At 50.7% G+C, this 26,207-nt stretch overlaps 1 protein-coding gene across 1 annotated transcript in view; it reads right to left on the bottom strand.

Moving 5' to 3' along the window:
• TNRC6C (trinucleotide repeat containing adaptor 6C) overlaps positions 1–26,207 on the bottom strand; it is a 107,330-nt gene that overhangs the window by 23,336 nt on the left and 57,787 nt on the right. Inside the window, exons 5-11 of the mRNA XM_053911115.1 lie at positions 17,695–20,283; positions 8,976–9,191; positions 7,153–7,319; positions 4,533–4,613; positions 3,315–3,372; positions 1,520–1,662; positions 1,177–1,326 (exon numbers count right to left, since the gene is read on the bottom strand). Of these exons, the coding sequence (XP_053767090.1) occupies positions 1,177–1,326; positions 1,520–1,662; positions 3,315–3,372; positions 4,533–4,613; positions 7,153–7,319; positions 8,976–9,191; positions 17,695–20,283 (3,404 nt within the window). The remainder of the gene's footprint in view (positions 1–1,176; positions 1,327–1,519; positions 1,663–3,314; positions 3,373–4,532; positions 4,614–7,152; positions 7,320–8,975; positions 9,192–17,694; positions 20,284–26,207) is intronic.

The following is a 26,207-nucleotide window of genomic DNA, read 5'->3' as shown; positions in this document are numbered from 1 at the left end:
TCCAATCCCTTCCGTAACTCCCACCACAGCCTTGCTTTACTCCCTGTTGTTTAAACGGGCTACGGATGGTGAGAATCAGCCCAGGGCGCCTGGGTTTTAAACCAGGACGCACCAGGTTCAAAGTGTCCTGACACAAGGCTGTCACACGAAAGGGAACTCCAGTGACACAGAGTGGCAGGCAACAAACACACACACGGCTACTGCATCACGTATGTCCCAAAAGGGTGAGTTAAAAGGTGCGAGGGAAGAGCCAAATTTCCACACCAGAAATATCTGCATTAGTCCAACGACAAGCCCTGAAATCGCACAAACGGACACATCCGGGCAGTTAACCGTGAGGGACAGTGCGCTGTTCGCTCTGTGGGACGCTGGGTCTGACAGGCACTGAGCGGAACCGTGGCCTGCAGGCGGCGGGTGTCCCACTGAACTAGCCTGGGTTGGCTGTGTCAGGCCCCGAGGGTCAGGCAGTTTGGGATGCTGCGGACAGTGAAAGATGCACTACTGACAGCTGGGACAACGGGCACACTTGGGACGGTTTGGCCACCCTAAGTGTCACAGCAGCTACTTAGAAGTCTCAAAGGTGTGTGCACATCAGCCTCACCCACGAGCAAACCAACAGGAACAGGTGTTCTCCAGATGGGATGGGCATGGTTTGCTCACACACCCTTTCATTCAGGAGAATCCGGCGCTGGAAAGGGACAAGGAGCAGCCCCTCAGGGGTGCCCTCCAGCGCTGACTGACAGTGACCTTCACTTCCCCACGAATGCCAAAGGCAGGGAAAAGCGCTAACAGGGCTCTGAAAGTCACCGAGAACCTTTCAAGAGCTGTCCTTTCTATTTCTGAGGAAAAGGGGACGACAAAGCGGTGTTTTTCGGCAGAGGCAGACACTTAAGGGTTTGACTTATGCGCCATGTAAAGGGCGCTGACCTCAAATACAGTTTGGTTACATGGGAAAAGAAATACGATTTTGAAGCATTTCCTCCAATATGGTTAAATCTCAAGAACTGAGTTCCAGCCCGGACACCAGGAAGTCACGTGACGGACAGTGTTTTAACCACCTTTCCACGTTTGACCACCCTTTAGAATACGACGTTAATCAAAACAAGGAAGGCTGTGTGTCAGCATTTTCAAAGGCAGGCAAAACAGAGGCCACACTGTTCCCCCCAGTGGTCTTACCTGTCGAGAAGAATTCAAGTTTTGCATGCCCAGCCCTGAGGCAATCCCGCCCAGGGCCTGATTAGGGAGTGCACTGTTTGAAAGGGGGGGCTTCAGGCTTGGCGAAGGCAAAAATGGTGAAGTCGTGGGCTCTTCCACGAGGCCGCCGTCCTGAACGGAGAAAGACAGGAAGAGCTGTGTGCGGTGCACACCCGCAGACAGAGCACATGGCAGTTTCCCAAGGACACGTATGCCATGTGGATGAAGAAAGAATTAGAAGAGCAAAAATATGGCAGAAGAGACACCGATAAAATGAAAAACACCTCTTGTTAAACAGACAGACAAAAACCACCTAAATTCATACCTTGTCAAGAAAGGTGGGGCGGTCCACGGAAGACTCTTTGGAGATTGGTGGGCGGCAGCCAAGGGGCTTGGTGACCATCCCATTGTAGTCGGTCACTCCTAGTCCACGCTTGTCCATGTCCACCTTCTTTTCCAGCAGAGCACCTAGGGGAGCATGCCAGAGACGCCTGAGACAAGATGCCTAAGACAAGATGCTTGAGGGTCGATCGTGACACTGAGGGCAAGACCCTCGACCCCCAGAAAACAGGGGGCCCTGCTCTCGGCCCTCGCTCCGCATCTTGGCACCCGCTTCACCTGGCTGACTGCCCCTCAGGGCTGGGCTGTGCTCTTCCCAGGACCACCCCCCTTCAGCGGGCACTTTCTCAGAGGGGACTTCCCCGAGCCATCGTCTAACACAGCTGCCCTGTCCCACCACAGCCACAATTTCCATTTGCTGGGTCCCCCCCGTCACCAGGGCTCTCGGTCTGGTGAGCCTGCCCGTCTGGCTCATGCCAACTCAGTGCTGCTTCACAATGGCAAGAGGTTAGAACCGACTCCCCAGCTCACCCTGCCCGTTCTCTGGCAGCTCCTGCCCTGCACGCAATCGGCCTCCGCTGTTGGCAGTTCCTGTCCTTGTGCACTCATCTACTAGCACCATTTTCTGGTGGCCCCAAATCAACGACCGCAGCGCTCTCAGGCCCCCTGTGGACGTGCGCAGGGCAATGGAAACTGACTGCCCGGCACACACGTTCCCAGCTCAGGCCCAACAAGACAACGTCCTGTACCCCCCGCTCTCCCACAGCAAACCAGTGTCCTCTGTGGTCCACTCGGTGCCACATTTGTACATCTCGGTGCTTTTGGCTGGTGTTGCTGTCCCTGAGCGCGAGGCTATGACATGTCCCACAGAGGGAGCATGTGGGTCAGAGGGGCCTGCTCAGGCCGAGGGATGGGGCTCCTGGCTACCGGTTCAGTGCTGACGAACCAGCAACGCGGTGCCTCCAGAACAAAGAGGCGCAAGCCGCCGCCTGCACGCGAGGCCGCCCAGGAGGGCAGAGGAGTGCCTGCAGTGTGTGGTGAAGCTGTGGGAAAGATGTGACTTTGCCAGGTGACTGGTTAAAAAAGTGCGCAGCCTGCTGCATAGGTGTGAGTGAGTCTAAAAGCCAAGGAAATCGATGGTCACCTTACCCAAGGAAATGTCAAAGCCTCGTCAGCCCACGTTTCATTATAAAGAAACATGGCGCATGGTTACTTGGGAGAAATGTGGATTGAATAGGGTCTTCAAACAGACACGGGTAAGAGGAGGCTGGGGCTGGCTGGTCGGCCAGAGCGCCATGGCCAGAGGCACACAGGGCCCTGGTCCAGTGTCTGCGCCGGCACCACACTTTGCATGGGAGTTTCTGACATGACAGCTGTGGCCCAAGGCAGCTCCAGAATGGGGGCAGCTTGCTCCTGGCAGTCCCAACGGGAGCCGGTGCTCAGCCAGCGTGGCATGAAGGCTGCATTGTGGTCTGGGGCCTTTCTCCACAAGTGTCCTTACTATCTCCCTCAAAAAAGGAGGAAAAAAACCTCATCTATTTGTTGAAGCTCTGGAAAACAACGGAAAAAGCAAACATGGTTCGATGTGGCATTTGGCCGTTTGTCCCCAGAGCCCACCAGTCCGGAAACCTGCTCCGGGCTTAGGGCACATCACAGTTCCTCCTTCGCTGGCCTGGTCCTGTCCACCCAGCACGGGTTCTACCAGTAACCCACGGCTACAGTGAAATGCTCACTCCTGGGACCTCTAAAAAGACAGGACTTGAAGTGTGTATATTACTTACTCATGGCCTGATCAAGATTCATATTATTACTCTTCAAGGCCTCTTCAGCTGGCTCTCTCTGTGGGGGAAAGTAAGTTTTCATCAGATTAGCATGTTAGTAAAAAGAAACGCTTATAAAGAGTTTTATCACTATCAGCTTAGGGAAGCACTCGTTATTAACCTAATATTATCAGTTTTTGGAACTGGAACTACTCTCCTTCACTGTTGTGGTTCGAGGAGAGCGTTTTGCGCATGAAAAGTCCCTGGAAGGAGACAACGCACCAAGCCGACCCTGGAGCACAGAGCCCGCACCTTACACTTCCGTGCACCGTGCACTGTGCCCCGGAGCCCACCACTGCGCCCAATGAACATCAGACAGCAACCGTACAGCGAGGTGGACACCGCTGCCAGGACAGCAGGGCCGCCGCCTCGGACTCGAGCAGACAGCGGGCATGACAGCCTCGGCACTACAAGCCACCACACCTGCCCCTCATGCTGGCAGCTGTGTGAGCGTCAGCATGAGAGTCAGAGCTCGGAGGTCCACCCTCTCCTGCTTGGACTCCAGGCCCTGCTGTTAACTATCTCCCCCCAGGAAATGGGAAATGCCCATGCAGACGGGGCAGTTCCCTCTTCCAGCCCGGGGCCACTCTGGACTCTCTCTTTCGGAGACATCTACAATGATCAGAGGATAAATACCCACTTAATAAAAGTGTGGAGAGAGGACATCTGAAGGGACTGCTCGGCAGATGCAGGTGGTCTCCTTAATGCTCTCTGCCATTCGACTACAGGGCCTGAACAGACTGTGACCCATTTCCAGGGGGACACCCTGTGACTCTGAGCTCTTTACACCTCCCCCAAAACTCAGGAACTAAATAGGTTCCCTTAGGGTTCTTTTTCTGGATGTGAAGCTTTTCCTCTACACCAAGTTTTCTCTTGTGATCTTTGTCAATCTATTGTGTAAACTAGTCAAAACTCACTTTTAATTATGAATGAAACTATAACTGTATAAACCAATGAAAATTTAATTCTAGGAAACGCCTCTCATGCCTTTCTTGACAGAAAGGATGCGGCTCTTTGCTGTGGTTCAAAGCAGTGGCCCCTAAACACAAGCGCCGAGATGCAAGGGACTTTCCCTATGACAAGCGACCAGTGCGGATAAGGGCGCCATGGGGGCTGTGCAGGAGGGGGGGTGCCCACGGAGCACAGAGGGGGGCAGCAGAACAAGAAAGAGCTAGTCACCGGGAAGCCCATGTCCGTGAGTTGTTTGATGAGCCGGTTCAGCATCCAGGCCTCGTCCTGCTTGCCTGATGTTTTCATGCCCTGGAACGAAGTGTGGGCGAAGGGAGTCCGTGAGAACATTTTTACGCATTTCTTCCAGATATGGGAGACACCTAAAATTCACGTAACTTTTAAAGCGACAGAATCGCTGTGTACTAATGTTGAAAAGTGCTGTGTTCCAGGAAGTCCCCGACTGTGAGTATTGCGTGGCTAGCTCTGTGGAGTGCTGCGGGGGCACCTGCAGGTGGGCGTGCCGGGGATTCATGGATTTAAGGCGAGATAGTTCTGTTCCCGACAATGAATTTAGTTCGTCACAAGCATGTGTCACTTCCAGTATCAAATAACTGCAGGAAGTGTTCCCTTGAACACAGTCCTCTGCTGATATTAATACTACGTGAAGTTTACCAAGAACTACGTTTTTCCCTCTTTCATAAGCTTCGTTCTAAAAGATGACAGAATGTGGGGGGTCCTTTCTAACAGAATAAAAAGGTAGTAAGGAAGGAACAAAAACACTTGTCCGTTTTTATCAACCCTTCCTTGCTTACAGCCCTGAGGGCAGAGGGGTGAGTGGCTCCCCAGCGACCCCCCTCACTCTCCAGGCATGAAGGCTGCCCGACACAACACAAGAATTCCTCCTCCACAGGGCTTTCCAGAACGGAGCCCACCATAACCACAGGCCGGGAGTCACGGGGGACGCCCACCTCACCTAAGGGGCCTCTCCTCAAGGAAGCAGCTCACGCCCACGGTGCTGCCCGAGTTGCCCCCAGGCCCCCAGTGTTTAATGCCCTAAGGTGCTGTGGCCGGCCCCTCACTAACTGGGTTATTTGCCAGCCTGCCTGTACGACTCCCCTCTCTGATGTCTGCAATCACAGCCACCCCTTATGACCAAGAACCCTGATTTGAGCCTGAAAGCTCTTCTCGATGAAAAACTGTTTGGGCAGTCCCTACGTTTACGTGACTTGCCAGCGGAGGAAAGGCACACAGGAAAGCGTCCCCCGCCCCCGCCAGCCGCACGCCCGCCCAGCTCCTACTCACCCTGCAGACTTTTTAGTTCCATGGAAGCTACAAGTGCGTGTGTGCTCACGCTCACACACACTTTTGTCTTTTCTCCCCTCCCCTCCAAAGTGACATGTACTTTGTGTACTGTAGTACTGTACACAAGTGTGTTACACTCACTTTTTATGCATCTTACCCTTTTTACGTACCATTATATTTGGGTGATCTTTTCCTATCAATATATATGGAATTTCTTTTAAAATATCTGTTTAGCTTTCTGTAATACGGACGTGGCATACTTGACTCAGTTACCCCATCAGTGCACATTTAATTTCTCTTTACTCAACAATGCTGCAACAGAAAACTGTACAAATGCCACTTGCCAGGCCCACGACCAGCGGGAGTGCCATGCAGAGCTGGTCACTCTAGCAGACAGCGCCCCATGCCCTCTGCTGGGTGGCGCTCCTGTGCGTCCCGCCTGCGAAGCAGGACAGACAGCGGGGCTTTCTCACCGCTTTGCAAGCAGAGTGTGTTTATTCAGTTAGCATTCTGCGGGGCTGAGATTAAAAACGGCACGTCGTTCAGCTGTTTTAGATTGAACACCACAAGCTGGGCCGACAGCCTTCCCTGATTTAAGGGCTATTTGTATTCCTTTTCTATACATTGTCTACTTGCGCTCTTGGCTTGTTTTCTACTGGGTTACTGGTTAGCTTTAGAAAGATCAGTTTTGGGGGCCTTCTTTATGTAACAGGGAGAGCAGCCTTCTCCTTGACATGAATTACAGATCCTTTTTTGCAGCTGGTCATTTATCTTTCAACTTTGAACATGGTTTTTCTGTCAGGCAGTTTTTATCTTTGCCTGTTGAAGTTTACGAGTCTTTCATTTATGGCTCTCAGGCTTTCATCATAGTTAGGCCCCTCCCACTGCAATACTGTCTGAAAAATTATTTTTATTTTTCATAAGTAAATTTGTGATCTACTTAGGAGTCCTCGTGGTGCATACGTTACTTAAGTTTTCCCAGAGGGCGGCTGCGTATTTCAGGATGACTAAACAGTCCACCCTGGGAGCCCACAGACTTCTGGGGCTCAGGACCCGACTGCCGCCTCTTAGAGACGAAGGAGCCTAAGGAACTGAGGGTCACATCTACCAATATTTACTGCATTAGAAATGAAAACTGAGAAATTTGGAAAAATTTGTTTAAAAAATAACAAGTGTATCACCTTAACATAAGGTTTTTAAGTGGAAAATAGTTCTGTGTTCTGAAACAGACTCTTTAGAGGGAGAAGGCAGGAGAAGCGAGGTGCTGCTGTGCGCATGGCCAGGCTTATTGACCGACCGGCCGACTGGCCCCCCGGGAGCAGCTGAACTCTCTCGTCTGTCTCTGAGTCTGCTTTGCTGTGAGGGCGATCCCATGTGGTCTCTAGAAAACTCCACCTTATGCTTAGGAGAGACCCCCGACAGGCTCTTGGGGACTTCCAAGGGTCCTCAGGACCTCAGGTCAACCTTCCACCGTTAACTGAAGGTGCTGTGTGAAGCTGAGTGTGTGTCTGAGGGAGTCTCCTGCCTCCCTTGAGAGTGCGCACACCTTTTGGAGTCCTTTCTTGGGGGCGTTCCCCCAGGAGCTGCAGGAGGAGGTGCTTTCCTGGGAAGCAGCATTGTTCCACATGCCCCCTTCTTCGTCTTCCCACTGACTGGGACCGAGGTTCATGTCGTCCCCACCACTGCCCCAGCCTTCTTGCATAGATTTTGAAGCTAGAAAGAGAGCGAACATGAACTTGTCAAATTCCGCATTCCTGAAGCACACAAGTCTCTCAACAGCGTCATTTGGGGGAGCTATACTGTAGTCTGCCCTTCCCCCAGACCGGAGCCAAATGGACGTGCTTTTTTCTTCAACTGCCAGCCCTTTCTAGTCTGTGCTGTTCCACACCCCCAGAATGGACTGTAGGTCACATGGATGCACGCACACTCTCACACCAAACCCTGGGCCACAGGAGAAGGTGGCGGTTTCTACGTGGCACGATGGCCAGCAACACACAAGAGCCCTGACAATGTCACCACTTGATCCAAACCTGCAGCGGGCAGCTGTGTGCACCAGTGCTCCCCACTGTGACCACAAGAGTCACCTGGGGACCATGAGGGATACGGCAGGGCTGTGGCTGGATCCCAAGGCCTGTTTCTGACCAGTTCCCAGGAGCTGACCCAGAATAACTGGAAGGGGCCAGCTGAGGCCCCAGGCAGGTGGAGTTACAGGCTGAGCACTGACTTTTTATTTCAGGATTTTTTTTTCCTCCTTTCTTAAAATACAAAATGATTTTTGGTGTAAAATTTATCTAAAATTTTCAGTTTCTGGGAGAACCTGAAGTAGGCCAAAGATAGGGGGAAGCACAGTCAGCCGGAGACTGCCAGGCCGTGGCGGTGTGATGCTTCTGAGATCACCGGGCGCATCATCTGGCCTCTGAGGACCAATCAGAAAGACAGACATGCGGCCTGAATGGCACGTGACCCTCAACACCCAGAAGCTGCCTCCTCCTTCAGATTTGTCACAAGAAGCAACAGGATGGAATAAATAACCCAGCAAGACGGCAGACGTGGAGCGTGCTACCCAGTGTTAGCCAAGGGCCGAGACGCTAGCTAATCAAGTTGCATTTTAAGATCTGAGACACACAGAATGTCCAAAGAAAACGTGCAGCTTCTGTGGCCGTGTGAACAGTTAATTTTAACCTCAGACTTAAACCAGCAATCTTATACTAATATCAAGAGGATCACATTGTCAAACACCCACCCCTTAGAGGAGGATTCCCCATGGTAAGCGTGCTCTGAACGTTTGTAATAATACGTTTTTATATGTGCACTTATTACACTTTCAGATAATGGGAGGACAATGCAGCACATTTTTCATCCCTTTTTTCCAAAAAAAAGAAAGAAGGAAAGAGAAAAAGCATGAACCAAGCAAAAGCCAGGCAAGACATGTCGGACCGCTGGGCAGAGCGACGCATGTTTCAAACCCTAACCGCAAACAGGAAAGACAGCCCGCTTCAGCCACCGTGCTGGGTGGAACGGCCGCGTCCATCACCCACAGCAGCAGCCAGGAGAACCGTGCTGAAGAAGAGCGGAGGCTGCCAACTGTGTCAGGCAGATATGCTATACCGTTCTGATTCTTTTAATTATTTATTTTTCAAAACAGGAAAGCTGGGCTTCTGGTAAAAATCCTTGGTGCTCATGTATCACACACAGCAAATATTTCTTTACAGCCTTAGTTTAATGTTGATTTTAAAGTGTAAATAAAATTAGGAAAGTATACTAAAACTTAATTCTTAAAGTTCAACAGACAGGATCCCTCTAAATAAACTACTCCGATCCATTTCTAAACTGCCAAATCAGGGTGGGCAGAAGGGATGCTCGTCCTACCTGGTTTGCACAGGGCTGGGGCTGTGGCTGGTGCGCCGGCTCTCCCAAATGTCACTGCCGGCTCAGTGGGCTGGTCTCCCCATCCGCTGCCGCTGCTGGGCGGCTTGCCCCAGGCTGCTGTGCCATTATCAACCAGGGTAGAAGGGGAGGCTGGTTCTCCCCAAGAGTTTTCAGCCTTTGAATGAACGTTGGGCATTTCTCCCCAGCCTGATGAAACTGAAAAGGGTACCACGGGAGAGAGAAAGCAGTAAAAGTGAAACAGAGAAAGTAAAAACAGTAATTTCAAATCCAAAACAATTTTGAGATAATTTATCTTTAGGAGGGCTTTTAGTAGAAAGTGAAAAGGACACATTAAATCTAATCAGATTTGTTTAGCTTCTTAAAGTTGCAATTTTCTCACTCCTGACCTCATTAAAGACCATTACTTTCACAGTATTTGCATCATAATAGGGTTTAAAAGCACAGTTTAAAACTAAAGGTTTAGCTTTTTTACTTCTGGTATTACAGGTAACAACCTAAAAGAAATTTTGTTAGATTATTTCCTTAAAAGAAAAATTTACAAGTTGTAAATATATCCTGAGAAACTATTCTTGCTTATCTTTTGACCAACCATCAAAGACACAGATGCAGGCAAAGAAATGGGAAGATGGCAGATTAAATAGGGACAGATAAAGTAGTGACAGAGAGCAAAGACAGTCCCAGGTGCCACAGGTGGTTGGGGGGGGTGCGGTTGGTTGGAGCCCAGGCCTCCGTCTTTCAGATGGAAACCCAGTTGGGGAACTGTGGGTCCCGCCTGAGGGGTGGTAAAAATTGCAAGCGTTTTCCAGAAATTCTTCCTTTTCCCTCTGTCTGGTCCTGTTGCCAGAGCTTGCTGTTCCGGGACTGGCACCTGATCAGGGTACCTCATGATTCCAGGTCAGGCATTACCATCTACGGCACAGATGTCACAGGACCAGGACACAATACGGTCCCCCTCTACACTTTAGCAAGAAAACATTTTACGTTACCTCTGTAGAAACCTCATGCCCCCAAAGCAACACACATTCCGATCAGTTCACTTCCGCCCACATGCCCACCTGACACCACTGACAGCCACACTGACAGTTCGTGTCAGCTGGGATTTTCAGATCCAGTCGGTTTCTCAGAGACAGAAACGTGAGTGTTTCAAATGCCAGCTGAATAGAATAGAAGACATGGAATGCAAATAGCTAACCCCAGATTTTAAATTATTTGGTTGTAACATGAGTATCACTATCTCAGTTAGAAAGCACACATTTTCTGACTAAAAATAGCACAGAACAGTCCCCTTGCTGTGCTTTATTCTAATGAAATACAGTAATATTCATTAATGACCACAGGACATGCAACCTCTGCATCATTTTAGTTGTTTCATTTATTGAGTTTAGAGAGAGAGGAAGAGAGAGTGAGAGAGAGAGAGACACAGAACGAGAGGTCGATTTCTCCCACTTATTTATACATTCACTGGGGGTTGAACCGGCAAACCCTGGCGTTACCTGGACAGCGCTCTAGGCAACCGAGCTACCCGGCCGGGGCCTTGAGTCATTTTTAATTGCAAGCTCTGTGCTGAGCAATGTATTTTGTAAATTATTACTCATAACAGGAAAGTTAGTCTTAATCAGTTACTGTCAGCACCTGCCAACTATGATGTTACCTATAACCAACCGAACAAAAAATAATACTGTATATTGGGAGAAGTAGTTTTGCAAATTGAAAGGACAAAATTAAATCAGGAAAATTAACATAGCTCATTCCAATTATGGGTGTTTGGGAATGATAAAATAATTTAGGGGTTACTAAAAGCCAATCGGTTGTAAAAAATATTGATTTATTGATTTATTTAGGTAATTGAAGAATTCACCTAAATTCTGTCACCCTTGTACCTCCATCCCTTTGGAAGGTGATGCTACAAATTATGTAACTAAATCTAAACTACGAGTAAATATTCACGACTATGGTAATTACACTTAATTAATTTGTATGAAGAATTTTTAATTCCTTATATTAAAGTGGCAGAAATGTCTACAGGATATTTTTACATAGAAGGCAAATGATTCGCAAGCACATTTCAAAACCTTAAAAATAAATGGAAGAACAATCACTCACTCAAAAGTTAAAAATTGCGGTATTTCCACTTTAAGTTGATCTGATAGGAGAATTTACCTACGATGCCAAACTGGCACACACGCCGGAGCGCGCACGCTGGATGTTCAGAAGGCCCTAGAAGGAACGCTAAAAACAGGCACACTAGATGATTCTGATGAAAAGCAAGTATTTTCACTGGCTGCTAATAATCTTACATACATACTACTAAAATAAATATAATCTCCATTGTTCAATGTTTATTGGCAGGGTGACTTTGGTATCTTTTTTTGTTAATAATTTTACAGAGGTCTTTTAAAAGTTGGGCTTAATGAGGCAGAACGAATTTCTATCTTACATTTAAAACATTGATATTAAAAATTTAAAAATGGTCCTTCAAATATAGGGTGGGACAAAAGTTTACAGTTGTTCGCACAAAAACAATGCAGTAACTAGTAAGTAATACAAGGGTAGCCTGTGCTTCGCGCACTCACCAGTGTAAACCTACTTTTGCCCCACCCTGTACCGCTGCTCTTGGCAAAACACCCCCCACGCACAGTGGGGGTCAGGAATCAGCATCTCCCGCTTCAACAGAGCAAGTTCGGTATTGGGACTAAGATGGTAATAGCGAACACCACCAGAGCTCATTTCCATTCAACTTTAAATACATCCTCCACCTCTCCACCCGAACGGAGAGAACCAAGGCCCAGGCGGCGCTCGCCCAGGAGGCTGGTGAGAAGGCCAGGAAAGAGGGCCCAGGGCAAGTCTTCACCCAGCCTAAGGGTTCTCATCTCGGGCTCTGCAGTGAAGTTAGTAGGAGGTGTGCTTTCTTCTGTGAAGTAAGAAATCAGTTCTAGCTGGTTCCACGGATGCTACTCACATAGTTTTATAAGCGTGGCAGGCAGGCCTTTCTGGGAAGAAGGGCCCAGCTAAAGAGCAGCCAATTACAATTAAGGGAAGGAAAGATAAAGGACTAAAAATTCACCTGAGTAAGCATCAGAGTGTCTGCTATGTGCTCAGCATTTCAGGTGCTGACTCAAATACTCATAAGATGGGATTCCACTCCCACCGAGGTCCTTCAAGTGCAGCGCACACCACCCTGACACTCGGCGGGCTACCGGCCCACGGAGGACAGGGCAGACGCGGTAGCTGCGGCAACAACTAGTTCTGCACACGTGAAGCCAGGACAGGTGGAGAGTGAAGCTTTGTACAGAGGGTCTGCTCGGGCAGCGGGCAGGTGGGACTGCCTTTCAGAACGCCTTGTTCCGTGCCATTCACTTCACATTTCTGCCCCAAATTCAGAGGACTCCGGTTGACGGCTGCGGGCAAGGGTCTTTTTCAAAGCTGGCCACGCCGCCTTGAGTGGCACAGCAGCCTCTTACAGGAGCATCTTTACCTGCCTTGCTGTCATCTCAGAGGGTGGGTATTAGAAACAGCAAAGAAACCTACTTAGTGTTTATCTTAGTGCAATAAATAATGTAGCTTCCGAATGTGCTAAGTCTGTTTTACTGAGATGTGGTGGGGGACAAATTGTATTTTTTTATAAGATTTTATTTATTTATTTATTTATTTACTAGACAGAGGGGAAGGAAGAGAGAAAGAGAGGGAGAGAAACATCAGTGTGTGGTTGCCTCTCATACGCCTCCTACTGGGGACCTGGCCCACATCCCAGGTATGGGCCCTGACTGGTAATAGAATCAGCGACCCTTCGGTTCGCAGGCTGGTGCCCAATCCACTGAGCTACATCAGCCAGGGCTATTTTTAACTGTCTTCTTTGCTCATCATTTTGAACTAAGTGTGTAGCCCAGGACATGCACAGAGGACAACCTCCTCGTACACCTCCTCCCACTTCATTAGCAGGACCTTCTATTCCCCATTCCAGCTCCACCTACCAAACCCCCCACAACACAGAAGGGTAAATAAAAGCCGCCCGACCGCACCAAACCCAAGAAAAGCCCTGTGCCCACAAAGAGCGCAGAGGGCTCACTCAGATCACCCCTCTTCTGTTGTTCGTGCTTAAAGTAGGGCTGCTCTGGCTGGACAGGCTGGTGGGATCTATTTCTGAAGCTGTGGTGTGAAAGCAGTTGAGCTCTAACAGTATCCTGCTGACTCATTCCTTCTGCAGGTGACTCTGTTTTTTTGGTATCATTTTTACACCAAAGGAAGACAAGGGAGCAGCCGAGCATCTAGGGCAGGGAGTCTTGTAGGAAGGACAATGTCCCCCAGCTTCTACTTTTGAGACTTAGGGAAAAAACATGCATGTTCACCTACCTAGGCAGAGAATTCCTAACTCTAATTTCTCCCAAGTTTTATTTGTTTATTTTTAGAGAGAGGAGAAGGGAGAAACAGTGGGAAAGAAACATCAGTATGTGGTTGCCTCTCACGCGCCCCCCACTGGGGACCTGGCCCACAACCCAGACATGTGCCCTAACTGGGAATGGAACTGGCAACCCCCCAGTTCACAAGCTGGCACTCAGTCCATGAGCTACACCAGCCAGGGCTCCCAAATTTTACTTTAGGGTGCGGGTAACTGCCTCTCCCATGATTAATTACACAATTACTGCCTTTGCTTATAATGTTTGTGCCAGAACACTAAGTGACAAAGCAGGAACACACCACTAGATTAACTAAGGGGCCCGATGCAAAGGGGGGTTTCCCTCCGGCTGCAGCACAAAACCACTAGTGGCCGTCGTAGGCGTGGCTGAAATGCCCGGCGATCACTAACATGGCATCCTGAGCAGCTGTGAACAGGCAGTAAAATGGGTAAGCAGTACGCTAGAGTGAGACCGACCCGGGCAGTATCCCGCCACTTCTCTGACTGCCACTCCCCTTCCATCCAGGGCTGGGAGAAGTATCCCCAGGCAAGATTTCCCAACCCACCCTGTTGCTGGGACAGCTTCATCAAGCTCACAGTGGCCTTCCTATTTGATTCCACTCCAACCCCAATCCCCTCCAAATTATTCCATTCCCGTGGAACCCCAGGTCCGGCTCACGTGCACACGAAGTCTCTGGGCAGCACTGCGGCGGTGGGGGACAGCCCGCGCACCCAACTCAACAGCTGATGTCTGGGGCAGCCCAGCACCTCCGACCAAAGACGAGCACAGGGACACTTCCCTGGGTGACTAAGGCACTCTGTCTCCAGAGCGGGCCTGAGCCAGGCCCGCACGAGCGGCGTATGGGCCCACAGCGCATTTCCTAAATTCCTCCCGAGCCTCCCTCAGCATCGTTGGGAAACACTGACGCCAACACGACACACGCGAGGCAAAAACGACAGTCCAGCTCCGTTTTCTTCCATGAAAGCGGACGCGTGAAAACCATGGCGTTCAGGGTCTGTATTTCTTAAGGCCGAGATCAATACCTTTAAGTGGTGATGATCCACAAGCCAAACTCTGAGATAAGTGACAATTTTGCAAACTCAGTATGGGCAGCCAACAGCAAAGCAGCAGAAGTCCTATGGAAGACCAGCTCTGGAGCAGCAGAAACCTCATTGACCGCCCTCAGGTGCATGTATGGCTGTTTGGAGCGGAGAGCCCCAGGCAGTTCACGGAGTCCAGTCTGGGCACATGTTCAAGCCACTAGCTCCCCGGCAGCGTGGCCGGTGCTGTGACTGCTGCTCCTGTCACTGGTGGCCCCTCCCACTGGCTCACAGGGAGCTTGGTCTGGGGGGCTGGGCAGTGAGAGGCTCAGACCGCCCTCTGTGAGGGGCAGAGGAGCTGCTCTCCTTGCAGGGGAGCACCTGGCTCAGGGCTGAGGCTCGAAGAGCCCAGGCAGCAAGGGCAGGAACCCAGATGGACCGTGCAGCTCCTGGGTGTGATGGTGGAAGAGGCGAACGTCAATGAAAACGAGGGGAAGCAACCCCACCACACGCCGCGCAATACACCACACGTGACACAGGCTCTGCAGACGGGCACACTGCCTGGAGACCGGCGTCTGCCTTGTCTGTCTCTGCTCTATGGTGACTGCTTCTCCGCTGGTGCTGCATGTACGGGATGGGGGGTCATCCAAGTTACCTTCTCTTACATTGGGTGATAATGTGCAATTTGTTAGAAAATGATCTATGAACATTTTGCAGATGAAAGACAATGATTTGGGCCCTCCCAACAAACCAGGAAGGCCTTCACACAGGGGAAAGCTCACGTGTAAGAGCAGATTCAAGGGAAACATACAGAGAGGAAGGAGAAGGAACTATCTGTGAGGTGTGGCTCTGCCTCGTGGGGAGGGGGGGACCTAGTACTGTAGATGCGGCAGCAGGCAAGGCCTGTCTCACACAGCTGAGCCTCACCACCTTCTCTCCACGTGTGCTTCCCCTCACAGAACGGGCATCACATGGAAGGATGCACGAACAAGCCACCTGTGGTCACCACACTTACCGCCAGGAGCCCATGTCAGGCACAGGCACTGTGCAGCTGGAGCTTTGCCAGGAGAAGGGGGGTCGGGCAGTGACCTCAGAAAGACGACCATGGAACGAGGGTTCCTAGAGGAAGTCTTGGGTGGGCAGGACGGTAGCAGTGTTTGACCATTCACTCTTCACAGAGAACCTTCTGCCTACCTTCACTCTACCACTGGCCTCACCCACTGAACTAGACCCCCCCTAACGTTTATGTCCCTTCCTTGCCGGCCATCAGTTACATTTCTTCCTTCTTGCTGCACCTCTTTCACCCAAGTACTTTATAAAACCTAAGTGCCTAGCAATGTCAGTCCTATATTAGGGGGAAAATAAAAGAAGACAGGAATCACACATTCGAATGCCCCCGAGAGCCAGCCGGCTCCGGTAGGACCAGCACACGCTCCCTGGGCTGTGGCGGCTGCTCAAAGCCTCAGCGCTGTGGCCGCGAGGGGGCGGCGAGGAGTGTGGCAAACTGGAAGGCACAGGCCCTGTCTGAGGGGTCGCTCTGGTTAATGGCTGCCCTGGGAGGCCAAGGTGTCAGGCCTTCCAGGCTTCCGAAAGAAGCCAAAAATCTGGAATTTATACAGAACACTTTCATTTGAAAACATGGAGTCACATGAAAGATGTGGGCCCAAAAGGGACATGTGTGGGAGCAGGCAGAGCCCCTGGGCCACCAGGTGTCTGACCTTTGGCTCAGTGACAGTGGAGTGTATGTGGAGGCTAAACAGTCCTGAGCTCCAGAGAGGGTTCTTGGATGCAAATTTGGCTCCATGTGTAAGACGACTGGGTGAACAGCCACGGAGGAAGGACCCTATCCCTCAGTCTTGTCTGCCCAGCATGTTTATACAATCTAGGGATGGCATAAAACTGCCAGAAATAATGAGTATGCCAATCACAGAACCAGGGTTCGGAGATCTCAACAGGCTGCGGGGCTGGGGTCCAACACCTTCCCAGGAATAAAGTTCTACACTTGGGACCAAGGGACCAACAACCCAAGAATGGCCCCGAGTGAGGGAGGGCTTCACAGCAGCCTTAACAAAAAACGAAAGCTTCACATTACCAGCTCAATTTAAGAAAAACAGCACAACACGTCCCAAAAAGGCTAGAGCTTAGACTGCATTCGAGGAGCGTGATTTCAGGAGGGAGGCAGGCTGCAGTCTCTACCACTTCCACACCCATTAAACTGCTTGCAACAATCACCCAGACCGGCGACCCAGACCACAACAGAAAAGACCGAAAGCCAAGCCCCTGAGAGACAGCGGTGGGCGCAGGCCCACTTCCTAGGGAACGGGAAGACAGACGACAGAGCTGTGCGCAGGTATTGAAGTCCTGCGGCAGGAGGCGAGAGGCTAAGCCCTGCTTTGCACTGTCCCAACGCTCGGCAAGCAGCTCCAGATGCTGAAGGGGGCTGACGAGACTCAGTCCCAAGACAGGACAGACAGAGTGGCCGGGAAAGCAGTGCTGGGGCGGGGGTGGGAGCGTCGAGGAGAGGGAGGGCCAGCTATGATGCCCTGAGCTGGGCAGCAATCTCCTCCCGCTCCCTCCCACCCTGGGAGCCATGTGGCGAGCCCAGGCCCGGAGAACTGATGTTTATTTTCTGTCCCAACTCCTGCCCCCTGGGCGCTGGCTCGGAGTTAGATCTCTTCTTCTCTGCCACAGTATCCAGGTGAGAGTGCCTCACACAAAGCCGAACTCAAAACACAAGTCTTAGTTGGATTTTAAGATATTTCTTTCAACCGAAATCAACGCACACCTTGTACTGTCACCACTCTCGCGCGACAAAGCCGATTTCAGTTCAGTGCTGACACGTCAGAGCTCCGTGGAGCTTTAAAGATCGCCTGTGGGTGGGCTTCCCTGCAGACCCAGCACATGGCCCCCATGCCCCCAGAGAACTCTAACCAGGCCCGGGGTGAGGGTCACTGGTTCACGTTGGAGAGAAATGAAGGCTTTGTCCATAAACACAGACTCACCTAAGGGCCCCCATCTCCCCCGAAGAGGGTGTCTCTACTTTCCTCGCCTTTCCCGTGCAAGTGCTCAGGGCGGTTTCCTCTCAGAGAGAAAGCTACCAGAGAACCCTGCTTGACTCTCAGTCTCTAGCTAACACTGAAATGCAGTACAAGGTGACGGGCACTCGGGTGTCAATCGCTGTAAAACATCAGTTGGAGGGTATATGCACACCTAGTGAGAATAAACGCTTTTTCACCCTTAGAGAACACGAAGCCCCTTCCGTACCTGGACCAAGCAGCGGCGATCGGTTCAGCGGGGCACTGGCCGGGTGTGGCGGCGGTGTCTCGACTGCATTTGTGCTGTTGCTCGTGGTGGTGGCGGCCACCGCCACAGCACTGCTCTGGAGGCCCGGGTTGTTTCTGTCCCACATGTTTACAGCTTTGTTGTTGTAGCTGCTCGGGTCGCCCCAAGCTGAGGTACCGTCATCGATCTCCATTTTGCGTCGAATGGATGGTGGAGAAGGCTCCTCCCAGCCCGTGGCCTCGCCGCTGTCCTTCTGTTTGACAGGGACTGGCCCCCCGACCCATCCTGCTCCTGACTGTTTAACGGAAGCAGCTCCTCCCCAGTTACCCACGTTGCTGTCTTGGGGTTTGCTCGCCCAGTTCTGTTGGGGGCCGGGTTTCAAAGACTCTCCCCAGTTTGTCCCTGGATTCACCTTTGCATTTGTGCCACTGCCCCAGCTGCTGGTCCCAGACCGCGCAGACTCACTCCAGCCAGACGCTGACCGCCCGCTGTCGGCGTCCCACCCAGAGCCGCTTTTCTTCGCCTCCCCCAAGTGTCCGAGGACAGAAGACGCATCTGCCCAGTCTCCTCCCCCTGCGCTCCAGGCTGGATTCGATTTTTGTCCGTCTCCCCAGTTTTGAGATTTGGGCTTTTGAGGCTCACCCCAGGTGGGTGACTTGTCCTCCTGACTTACGGTCCCACTCCAAGTGTGGCCACTCTTGGCAGCAGCAGCATTGGGAACAGCAGTGGAGCTTATCGAGTCCCCCCAAACCCCGGGGCCATTTGGCGCTCTACTGCCGCTGTCCCCCCAGCCTGTGTCTGCTGGCCCAGCAGCAGGTGGGGAGCTGACCCACCCAGATACTGAAGAGGTATTTGTACTGTTCATGATGGACCCATCGCTCTTCCCCCCTGAGTGTGAAGGTTGAGGAGCTGCACAGCCCCAGGCCTCTGTCCCATTGTCATTTTTTCGCTCAGACCTCGGGGACTCTTCAAATTCCCAGGCAGTGTTTTGCTTTACTGGAGTCTGTCCCCAACCAGTATTAGACAGGACTCGCGGATCAAGGTCGTTCCTTGGCAACTGGATGTGCCCTTGGTCTAGAACCCCCTTCTCTCGCCTCCGGCCCTCGACCCCTTCCCTTCCGGCACCTCCTTCACTGTGACTGCCGGAGCCCTCGCTGCTGCCTTCACTAGCCGTGGTTCCAGAAGAGGCGGCTTTGGCCCATGAGCTCAGGTGGTCACCGCCAGGCTGCACGGCAGGGCTCTGGCTGCTCACACCAGGACTGTCCCACCCTGTTGATCCTTTCCCACTGACGTCACCACTGGAATGCTGGTTTGGGGGCTTTCCCCACTCCCCATTCACACCGTTAGCAGTGCTTCGGCTGGGGTGGCCCCATGCGCCAGAATGGATATTCCCGACGCCATTGTTGCCGCGGCCCCTCCCCCAGGAGAGGATCCCGGGGCCGGTAGGAGGCCCTGAGTCCCAGGCAGCCCCTCCGCTCCCTCCCTTTTGCACAACACTGCTGGACCCATTTTGCTCAGCACTTAGTGCTGAGTTCACAGTGTCTCCACTCCCCTGACTGAGCCCAGAACTACTACTTCCTGTGGCAGGGTTACCTGGGGACAGTCCCCACACAGAACTGCTCATCCCTTCGCTACCACCCCCACTGACTTGAGAGACTGATGATCCGTTAGCACCAGGAAGGCCTTGCAGGTGGGGCGGGATGACGGCCCCCACGCCGACAGCCATGCCCCAGTTGGGCAGCCCGTTTGTCTGCATTGCATTGATAGGGTTTGGTGAAGAGTTCACGGGGTTAGTGTTATTTGGTCCATCAGTGTTAAGGTTCTGAGGTTGTACGCTGAAAGACACATTCTGAGAAGTGGGCGTTGGTGGTTCTGTGCTCTCCTGCGGCAGCAAGCTCCCCCAAGCACCTAACGTGCCCGTCGGGTTCCCGTTCTGGGTGCCCATGTTGTGTCCTATGGCACTGACTGGACTGCACATACCGGCAGGGCTGCCTGTCGCCACAGTTCCTTCATGCCCGAGTACCGGCCAGGCAGCCGGGTTGGCGCTCGGGTTAAGGTTGAGATTAATGCCAGCGTTGGAGTTGGAGGCACCCCAGCAGTTCTGACTTCTCCCATCCCCAATCATGTTGTCCGTTTTCCCGTCCCCACCGCCGAGAGAGCAGTGAGTGAGGCCGGAGCTAGAGCCCGCGGCTACGCCCCACGCTCTGGCCACATTGCTGTTGCCGTTGGCCCCCCCTGCTCCAAGGGCACTCGGATTCGGAGGGCTTTGGACGAGTGCGCCGCTGGTGCCGTTATTGCCATCGGTCTTCTTGGAGTGCCCAGCGAAGCCGCCCTGGGCACTCCCCGTAGCCATGCTACTGCTCTCCGAGCCGCAGTTGGAGGCAGAGTCAGTGTCTGTAGCACATTCTGAGGCAGATTCCGTCTCCGTCCCTGTGATGGAAGGCCACGCCTCCTTGTCAGTCCTGTCTATGATCACTTGATCCCAGCTGCAGCTGGCTTCACTTCTGAAAGTGGGCTGCTGTCCCCAGTGGGAGCTCTCATAATGATCTGCCAATCCACTGTGACTGAGATCTGAAAAAGATGAAACAAATTCAGAATTAGGTTTTCCTCCCATGTGTCCAGGAACCAACTCTCACTAGTCTTTGGAGGAAGCTCGTTATTTCAAGTTTTCAATTCTGAATGACAAAGGCTAAAAAAATGACTTAAAGAAAAAAGTTGTTTGTTTTCTTAATAGCTCCCATTAAAAGGAGGGTTAACGTTGCTACAATTACATGAATTCCTGCCACTACACCACACGGTGTCCTGTCGAGAGGACCCCTGGGGCACATGAGTCTCTGAAGGCACCTGCAGTGAGGAAAGCTGCTTCGTGTCCGGAGCAGCTCGGGGACCGGGTGCAGCTGTGCCACACCTGGACGCCCCAGCTCACGGAGACACTGCCACAAGTCCTCCTGAGCTCTCTAATTCGCTCTGTCGTTCTCTTGGAGACCTCTAACTAGAGTTACAGTGTTACATCGAGGCGACAGCGTGTTTAGTAGAGAAGACTTGTACTTCTCTACTAAATCACGTACCAGAACCAGTATTTGAGGAGTGTGGGGCAGAGGCAGGAAGGGAGAGAAAACGTGACAAAATGCTATCTTAATGTTATCAGGTGTACTAAGGGTTAGAAATGTCTACTTACATTTATGCAACTTCATGATTTATCACTGGTTCCTGTGCATTAATGAAAAATATTCTCTGCCCCACATCTGGTATCTTTCTGGACCTCTGAGGACTCTTGCAATTGTTTTTTATTCCTTAAACAAGTCTCTTGGTCACATGATCTCTTCCTATATTATTTCTACCATTTCACTCTTATGATCCTTTTAAAGAATCCAGTATTTGGGATCTCTATTTTACCTCCTCTGATTTCCTAAGGATTTGAGTATGTCACACTGCAATCAAAATTATATTCCAATTAACTTTCCAGTAGACTTTATTCGACGTATCACTCAAAACCACAGTAATATAAAAAACTAACTTGTACGTATGACAAACTCACACAATTTAGAAACCCTTAACAGAGTTTCTTTTCAGCACAATTTACAGGTAACTACCATAAAGTATTTTCTTTTGGAACCTTTCATCATTACGTTCTATTCAAATTTATTTTAACAAGAAAAATCTTACTCGTGGACAGAAAAATCGGTTCCCAAAGAAAGTCTCTTTTAAAGTTTGATGGAGCTAAAAAAAAAAAAAAAAAGGCTGTATGTAACTATCAGCACCACTAGGAAGACAATACAAAGCTGGCTTCAACCTTAAAAACCAACCAACCAACCACTCTCGTTGCCTGATTTGAAAGGGATGTGATGAGTTGGAATTACGCTCTAAAGGAGGCGGGCCTTTCCAAGTGAACACCACAAAGGAAAATGGAGACAGGCAACAGAAAACTTTCAGCATGTAAGTTAGTATGAAACAGCTAAGTTTTTTATTGCTAGGTATTAGGAGCTGGTTCTGCAACCCCGGTTTAGGTCAATCTCCCCTACTGGTTTTGCATATACTATAAAAGCTAAGCTTACGTAGTAACTAAATTAGAATGACCCACTCACCATTTAACACAGAAAATAAGACCGACTTAAAAAACAGATTATCCCATTATCAGGACACCCACCTCGGCTCACTCTCCCATGGACAGGTGTACAGGAGGCGGGCCAGTGCTCACTGTACCCCACCCACGCCCAGAGGCCAGAGGTTACCACCCGGAGTCCCAGGTATTCCTTTCCAGCACCGAGTGCATTTTGAATACTTTCTATGACCTTTCCCATTCCCTAAAGGCCACACTGTAAAAAGATCAGCTCTTTGTTAATGGTCTACTTTGAGGGTTTCTGTAAAATGCTTTTGACTACCGGCCAGTCCCAATTTGAGAGACTCACACTGGGTCTACACAGGTCAGGTTTGAAAAAGCTGTTTCTACCCTGAGGGATGAGGACAGCATTCACTACAAACTAGGAAGAAGGGAAGGACTAGCTAGTAAGTGCTGCTGGACAACGGGCTCGCCGTGTAGCTGAAATAAAAGTGGATCCCTACCTCAAGTCATACAAGAAAATAAATTCTAAAGGATTAAAGACTAAATTATGAAAAGCAAAACTTTTAAAAACTTAATAAGGAAACATAGGAGACTATCTCTCTGACCTTGGATACTTCATTTTCTTACAGAAGACGTTAAAAAAAAAAAAAAAAAGGAAACATTTGACTGTAACTCTAAAACCATGTGCATGACAAGACGTCACACAAAGGAAGCCAGAAAACAAGCCACAGGCAGGAAGAGAGACCCCCCCCCCCGCCAAAACGGGAAGTGACCAGGAATGGGCAATTTAGAGAAGAGGAAACCTGTGTGGAACAATGACCACCCTCACCAATGCTCAAGACATGGACTTTGAAAAATGAGACGCATCACACTTTGGATGGTCATTTTCACAACAGAACTTGGGACTGTAGCTCTTTTGGGGGGAGATAAGAATGGAACTGGGGGCGATTTCTGTGACATTTCTAAAATAGAGATCCGAAGGTAATATGACAAAATATCATGACAAATTTGTATTGTGAATAGTTTTATTTTCTGTGTTCTTTCTTCTACTTCAGAAACATTTCAAAAAAAATTGAAAAATGTTTAAATATGCCCTGGCTGGGTAGCTCAGTTGGGTGCAGCATCACCAAGGGGCTGTGGGGGTTCAATCTCGGCTCAGGGAGTTTATGAGGCAACTGATCGATGTTTCTCTCTCTACCTAAAGTCAGTTAACAGAATATCCTTGGGTGAGGACTAAAAAAAGTAAATGACATTTTAGGAAAAAAAGTAAAATGCTTAAATATGGTATCAAATGAGGTGAAAGATGGAATCCCCAAAAGTACCCAAGGGAAGGAGCCAATGTTCACAAGTAAGAGGAATGTAATTAAAAGAACAAATTTTTATTGTTAGAAAAATGTGAAAACTTTACAAGAGCAAAGAGGCTCAGTGTGATTAAAATAACAATCAGATCACTGAGTTAGGAGTCTAATTTCTGAAGATGAGTTTCGTAAGGGGATGGATGGTATCTTTTTAGTTTCATAGTCATCGTGCTTACCACATATTTGGCAACCACTAAATGTTTCCGGAGAGCCAAAAGAATGCACGCAGAGCACGTTCCTACCGCGCAGCCAGCACCTCCGCCTGCCATCCTAAACTGAAACCCTACGCCCCGAAACAGTAACCCCACTCCCTGTGCCCCCTGCTCCACTCCACTCCGTCTCTATGACTCTGACTATTCCAGGTGTATTCTGTAAATGGGATCGTACGATATTTGTCCTTCTGTGACTGGCTTGCCTCACTTAGCACAGTATCTTCAAGGCCCACCCACGTTCGAGCATGTGTCAGAATTCCCTCACTCTTCGAGGCGGAGTAACACTCCACTGTAAGTGGAGACCACATCTTGTTTATCCACCCACCTACCCCCAGACAACGTGGCTGCCATGGATAGTGCTGTTATGAACACGGGTACACAGGTATCTGTTCCAGGCCCTGCTTCCAATTCTTGTGGGGCCACACGCACAAGTGGAGCTGCTTTATAAACTACTTTTTCTTGTAGAATGTCATGAGATGTAGCTTGAAATGTGCAGACCTAGACTCGTGTGTGAGGGGCGGCCACGTGGTTTTCAGCAGCGGCCGCACCACCGTAAGCGTCACAACCAGCAACACGGAGCCCCGACCTCCCTGGCGCAGGCTGGCACCCGCTGTAGTCTGCGTGGCGGTGCTGGCCCTCCTCCCGGTGTCTCACGGTGGGAAGCGGCGTCTCACCGTGACTTCGATTCGCAGCTCCCTAGCAATCGGTGTAGTGTTGAGCACCCTCTCAGATGGAAAGCAAAGATGTTTTTATGATCGAACTTAACTATTCTACTGAAAATGCACAGAGTCAAAGACAGAAGAGCTACGTTGTTAAGAAGTAACGGAACATAAAGTGCAGGGAGTCTCCCTGTAAATACTGGAGGACAACCCGACATCTGCCATCCTCCTCCTCAGACGGCGGTGTTTCAAAATTTCCTACAAATACTTGTAATCAAAATATAAAACTGTAACTAATAAACGTGAACCAGAGCTGAGCTGGAACACTAACTTTGGGCCCTGAGATGACAAAGTGCAGAGGCGACGCCCCTGCTCGTGAGAAAGACACAAGTGCGGGTCTCTGGGCCGGAGCCCCGCCCCACACGCTACTAGAAAACGCAGCTGGAGTCTAAGGTAGGCAACCAGTCCCACAGGGCACCCCATCCTGCAGAGGGCGGGTGGGGACGGGTGGGGACGTGCAGTGGCACACTGACAAACCCTGGGGTTCTGCCCTTTCACAGACAGCCTTTACCCTTAGAGCTTTTCAAGTGCAACAGAGGGTCAGGGGCCAAAGGCTCACCCTAGAATTAAGGAGATAATCCTGTGAGAACAAGGACCTTTTCATTCCCATACATTTTTTAAAACCCCTCATTTCAAGCAGAACAGGAGTGAGGATAAAAACCAGCCATCCCAGCGAGGTGTCTCAGCATGCTGTGCCACCTGGGCCACACTGGCGAGCGTGTGCGTCTTCGGCAGCTGGAATACAACGATCAGGCTCCCACTGGCTCCCACCACGCAGCCCCGCCTGGGTTTGCAGAAAAGGCACTTTTACATCCCCCAGTGTCCAGAACGACGGAGGGCAGCACATGCTGCCACCATGCTGCTAGAACCTTCCAACCTGACAGCCCCTGCACCATGCCCCCACCCGTTCCTATCCCCACCCCCACCCCCACCCCCACGACTGCGCGCGTTAAAAGAACCTGTCCGCTACCTGGACTCAGTGTCTACCCCCTTTCCCTTGCTCAACTCAGTGAACATTTCATTCCAGCAGCTTTCTCTCCCAGCTGGGGCCTGCGGACGTGCTCATCACACAGCAGTCTTCCACCCGTCAACTCACTGAGACCAGGAGGTGGAAACACTTTCTGTAAAGGGCTGGCCAGTACACAGTATAGGCTTTGTGGGCCACACGGTCTCTGTCACACTACTCGATTCTGTCCTTGTGGTGCAAAAGCCACCAGAGACGAGAGTGAGCTGCCTGTGTCCTGAGCCCAGTCTCCAATATGACCGCTTTGGAGCGCCTCCTGCACAGGCACCTGTGGGGACAAGGCGACGAGCCGGATGGGCTCCCTCTCATGGAGCCCACTGCTCACGCGCAAGCCGGTGGGCCTGCCTCTCCCTGTCGACACCACAGGCCAGGACTGCCTGCTTCTGCCATTTTCCTCCAGGGCTCAGCAGAGCTTCTGACACAGCGAATAAACATCGACTGGATGGACATGGGAATGAATGAATGACTTTTATAAATATCTGAAAACAGCTTGCCAGTAACATACGATGACGTTGCTTCAACCTTCAGTCAACTTTGAAGCTTCACATGGAGCTTAAGCTGCCACACTGACTAACAACTTAGCTGCAGGGATCTGCAGACACTGGGGTGTCTGTTCAGAGAGAGTTGTAGAAAAAGAACTGATCCTTCCGAATCCTCACTTAGGGAGAACTGCACTGACACCACACACCGACAGCTAAAACACCGGTCCCTTCACAGACAAGCACGGGGCCACCGCGGCACTCTGGGGCAGCGGCACCTCCCCTGAAACAAGGCAAGCCTGGTGCATGCTGCCCTTCCTGCCGCCTGCGCAGTCTCGGGTGCCTCTTGCCTTCTTTCCACTATTTTAGCTGCTCCTATGTGCCTATGTCTTGGTTCTTTGATGATATCAAAATAAACTAGGTCTCCAAAATAACATAAGCATTTTTCCAGAAAAGTACTTTTGGGGGCTCTACTGGGACCCAAATGAACATCACATAACAAGGTTAAGGATGAAGAGTAAGGCCTACTCTACGCCTCAGTTCCACAACTCTGGTGTTGGCCTTCGTGTTGGCAGTTTTGATACATTCTCGGTGTCCCAGCAGCCTTCTTATAAACGTCTCTCTTCCTCCATTTGGGAGG

This window comes from Desmodus rotundus, chromosome 9 (genome assembly GCF_022682495.2).
Source record: "Desmodus rotundus isolate HL8 chromosome 9, HLdesRot8A.1, whole genome shotgun sequence".
In the NCBI taxonomy this organism is placed as follows: domain Eukaryota; kingdom Metazoa; phylum Chordata; class Mammalia; order Chiroptera; family Phyllostomidae; genus Desmodus; species Desmodus rotundus.
Note: the sequence above shows the minus strand (reverse complement) of the source record. Positions and strands in the feature narration are given on the sequence as shown.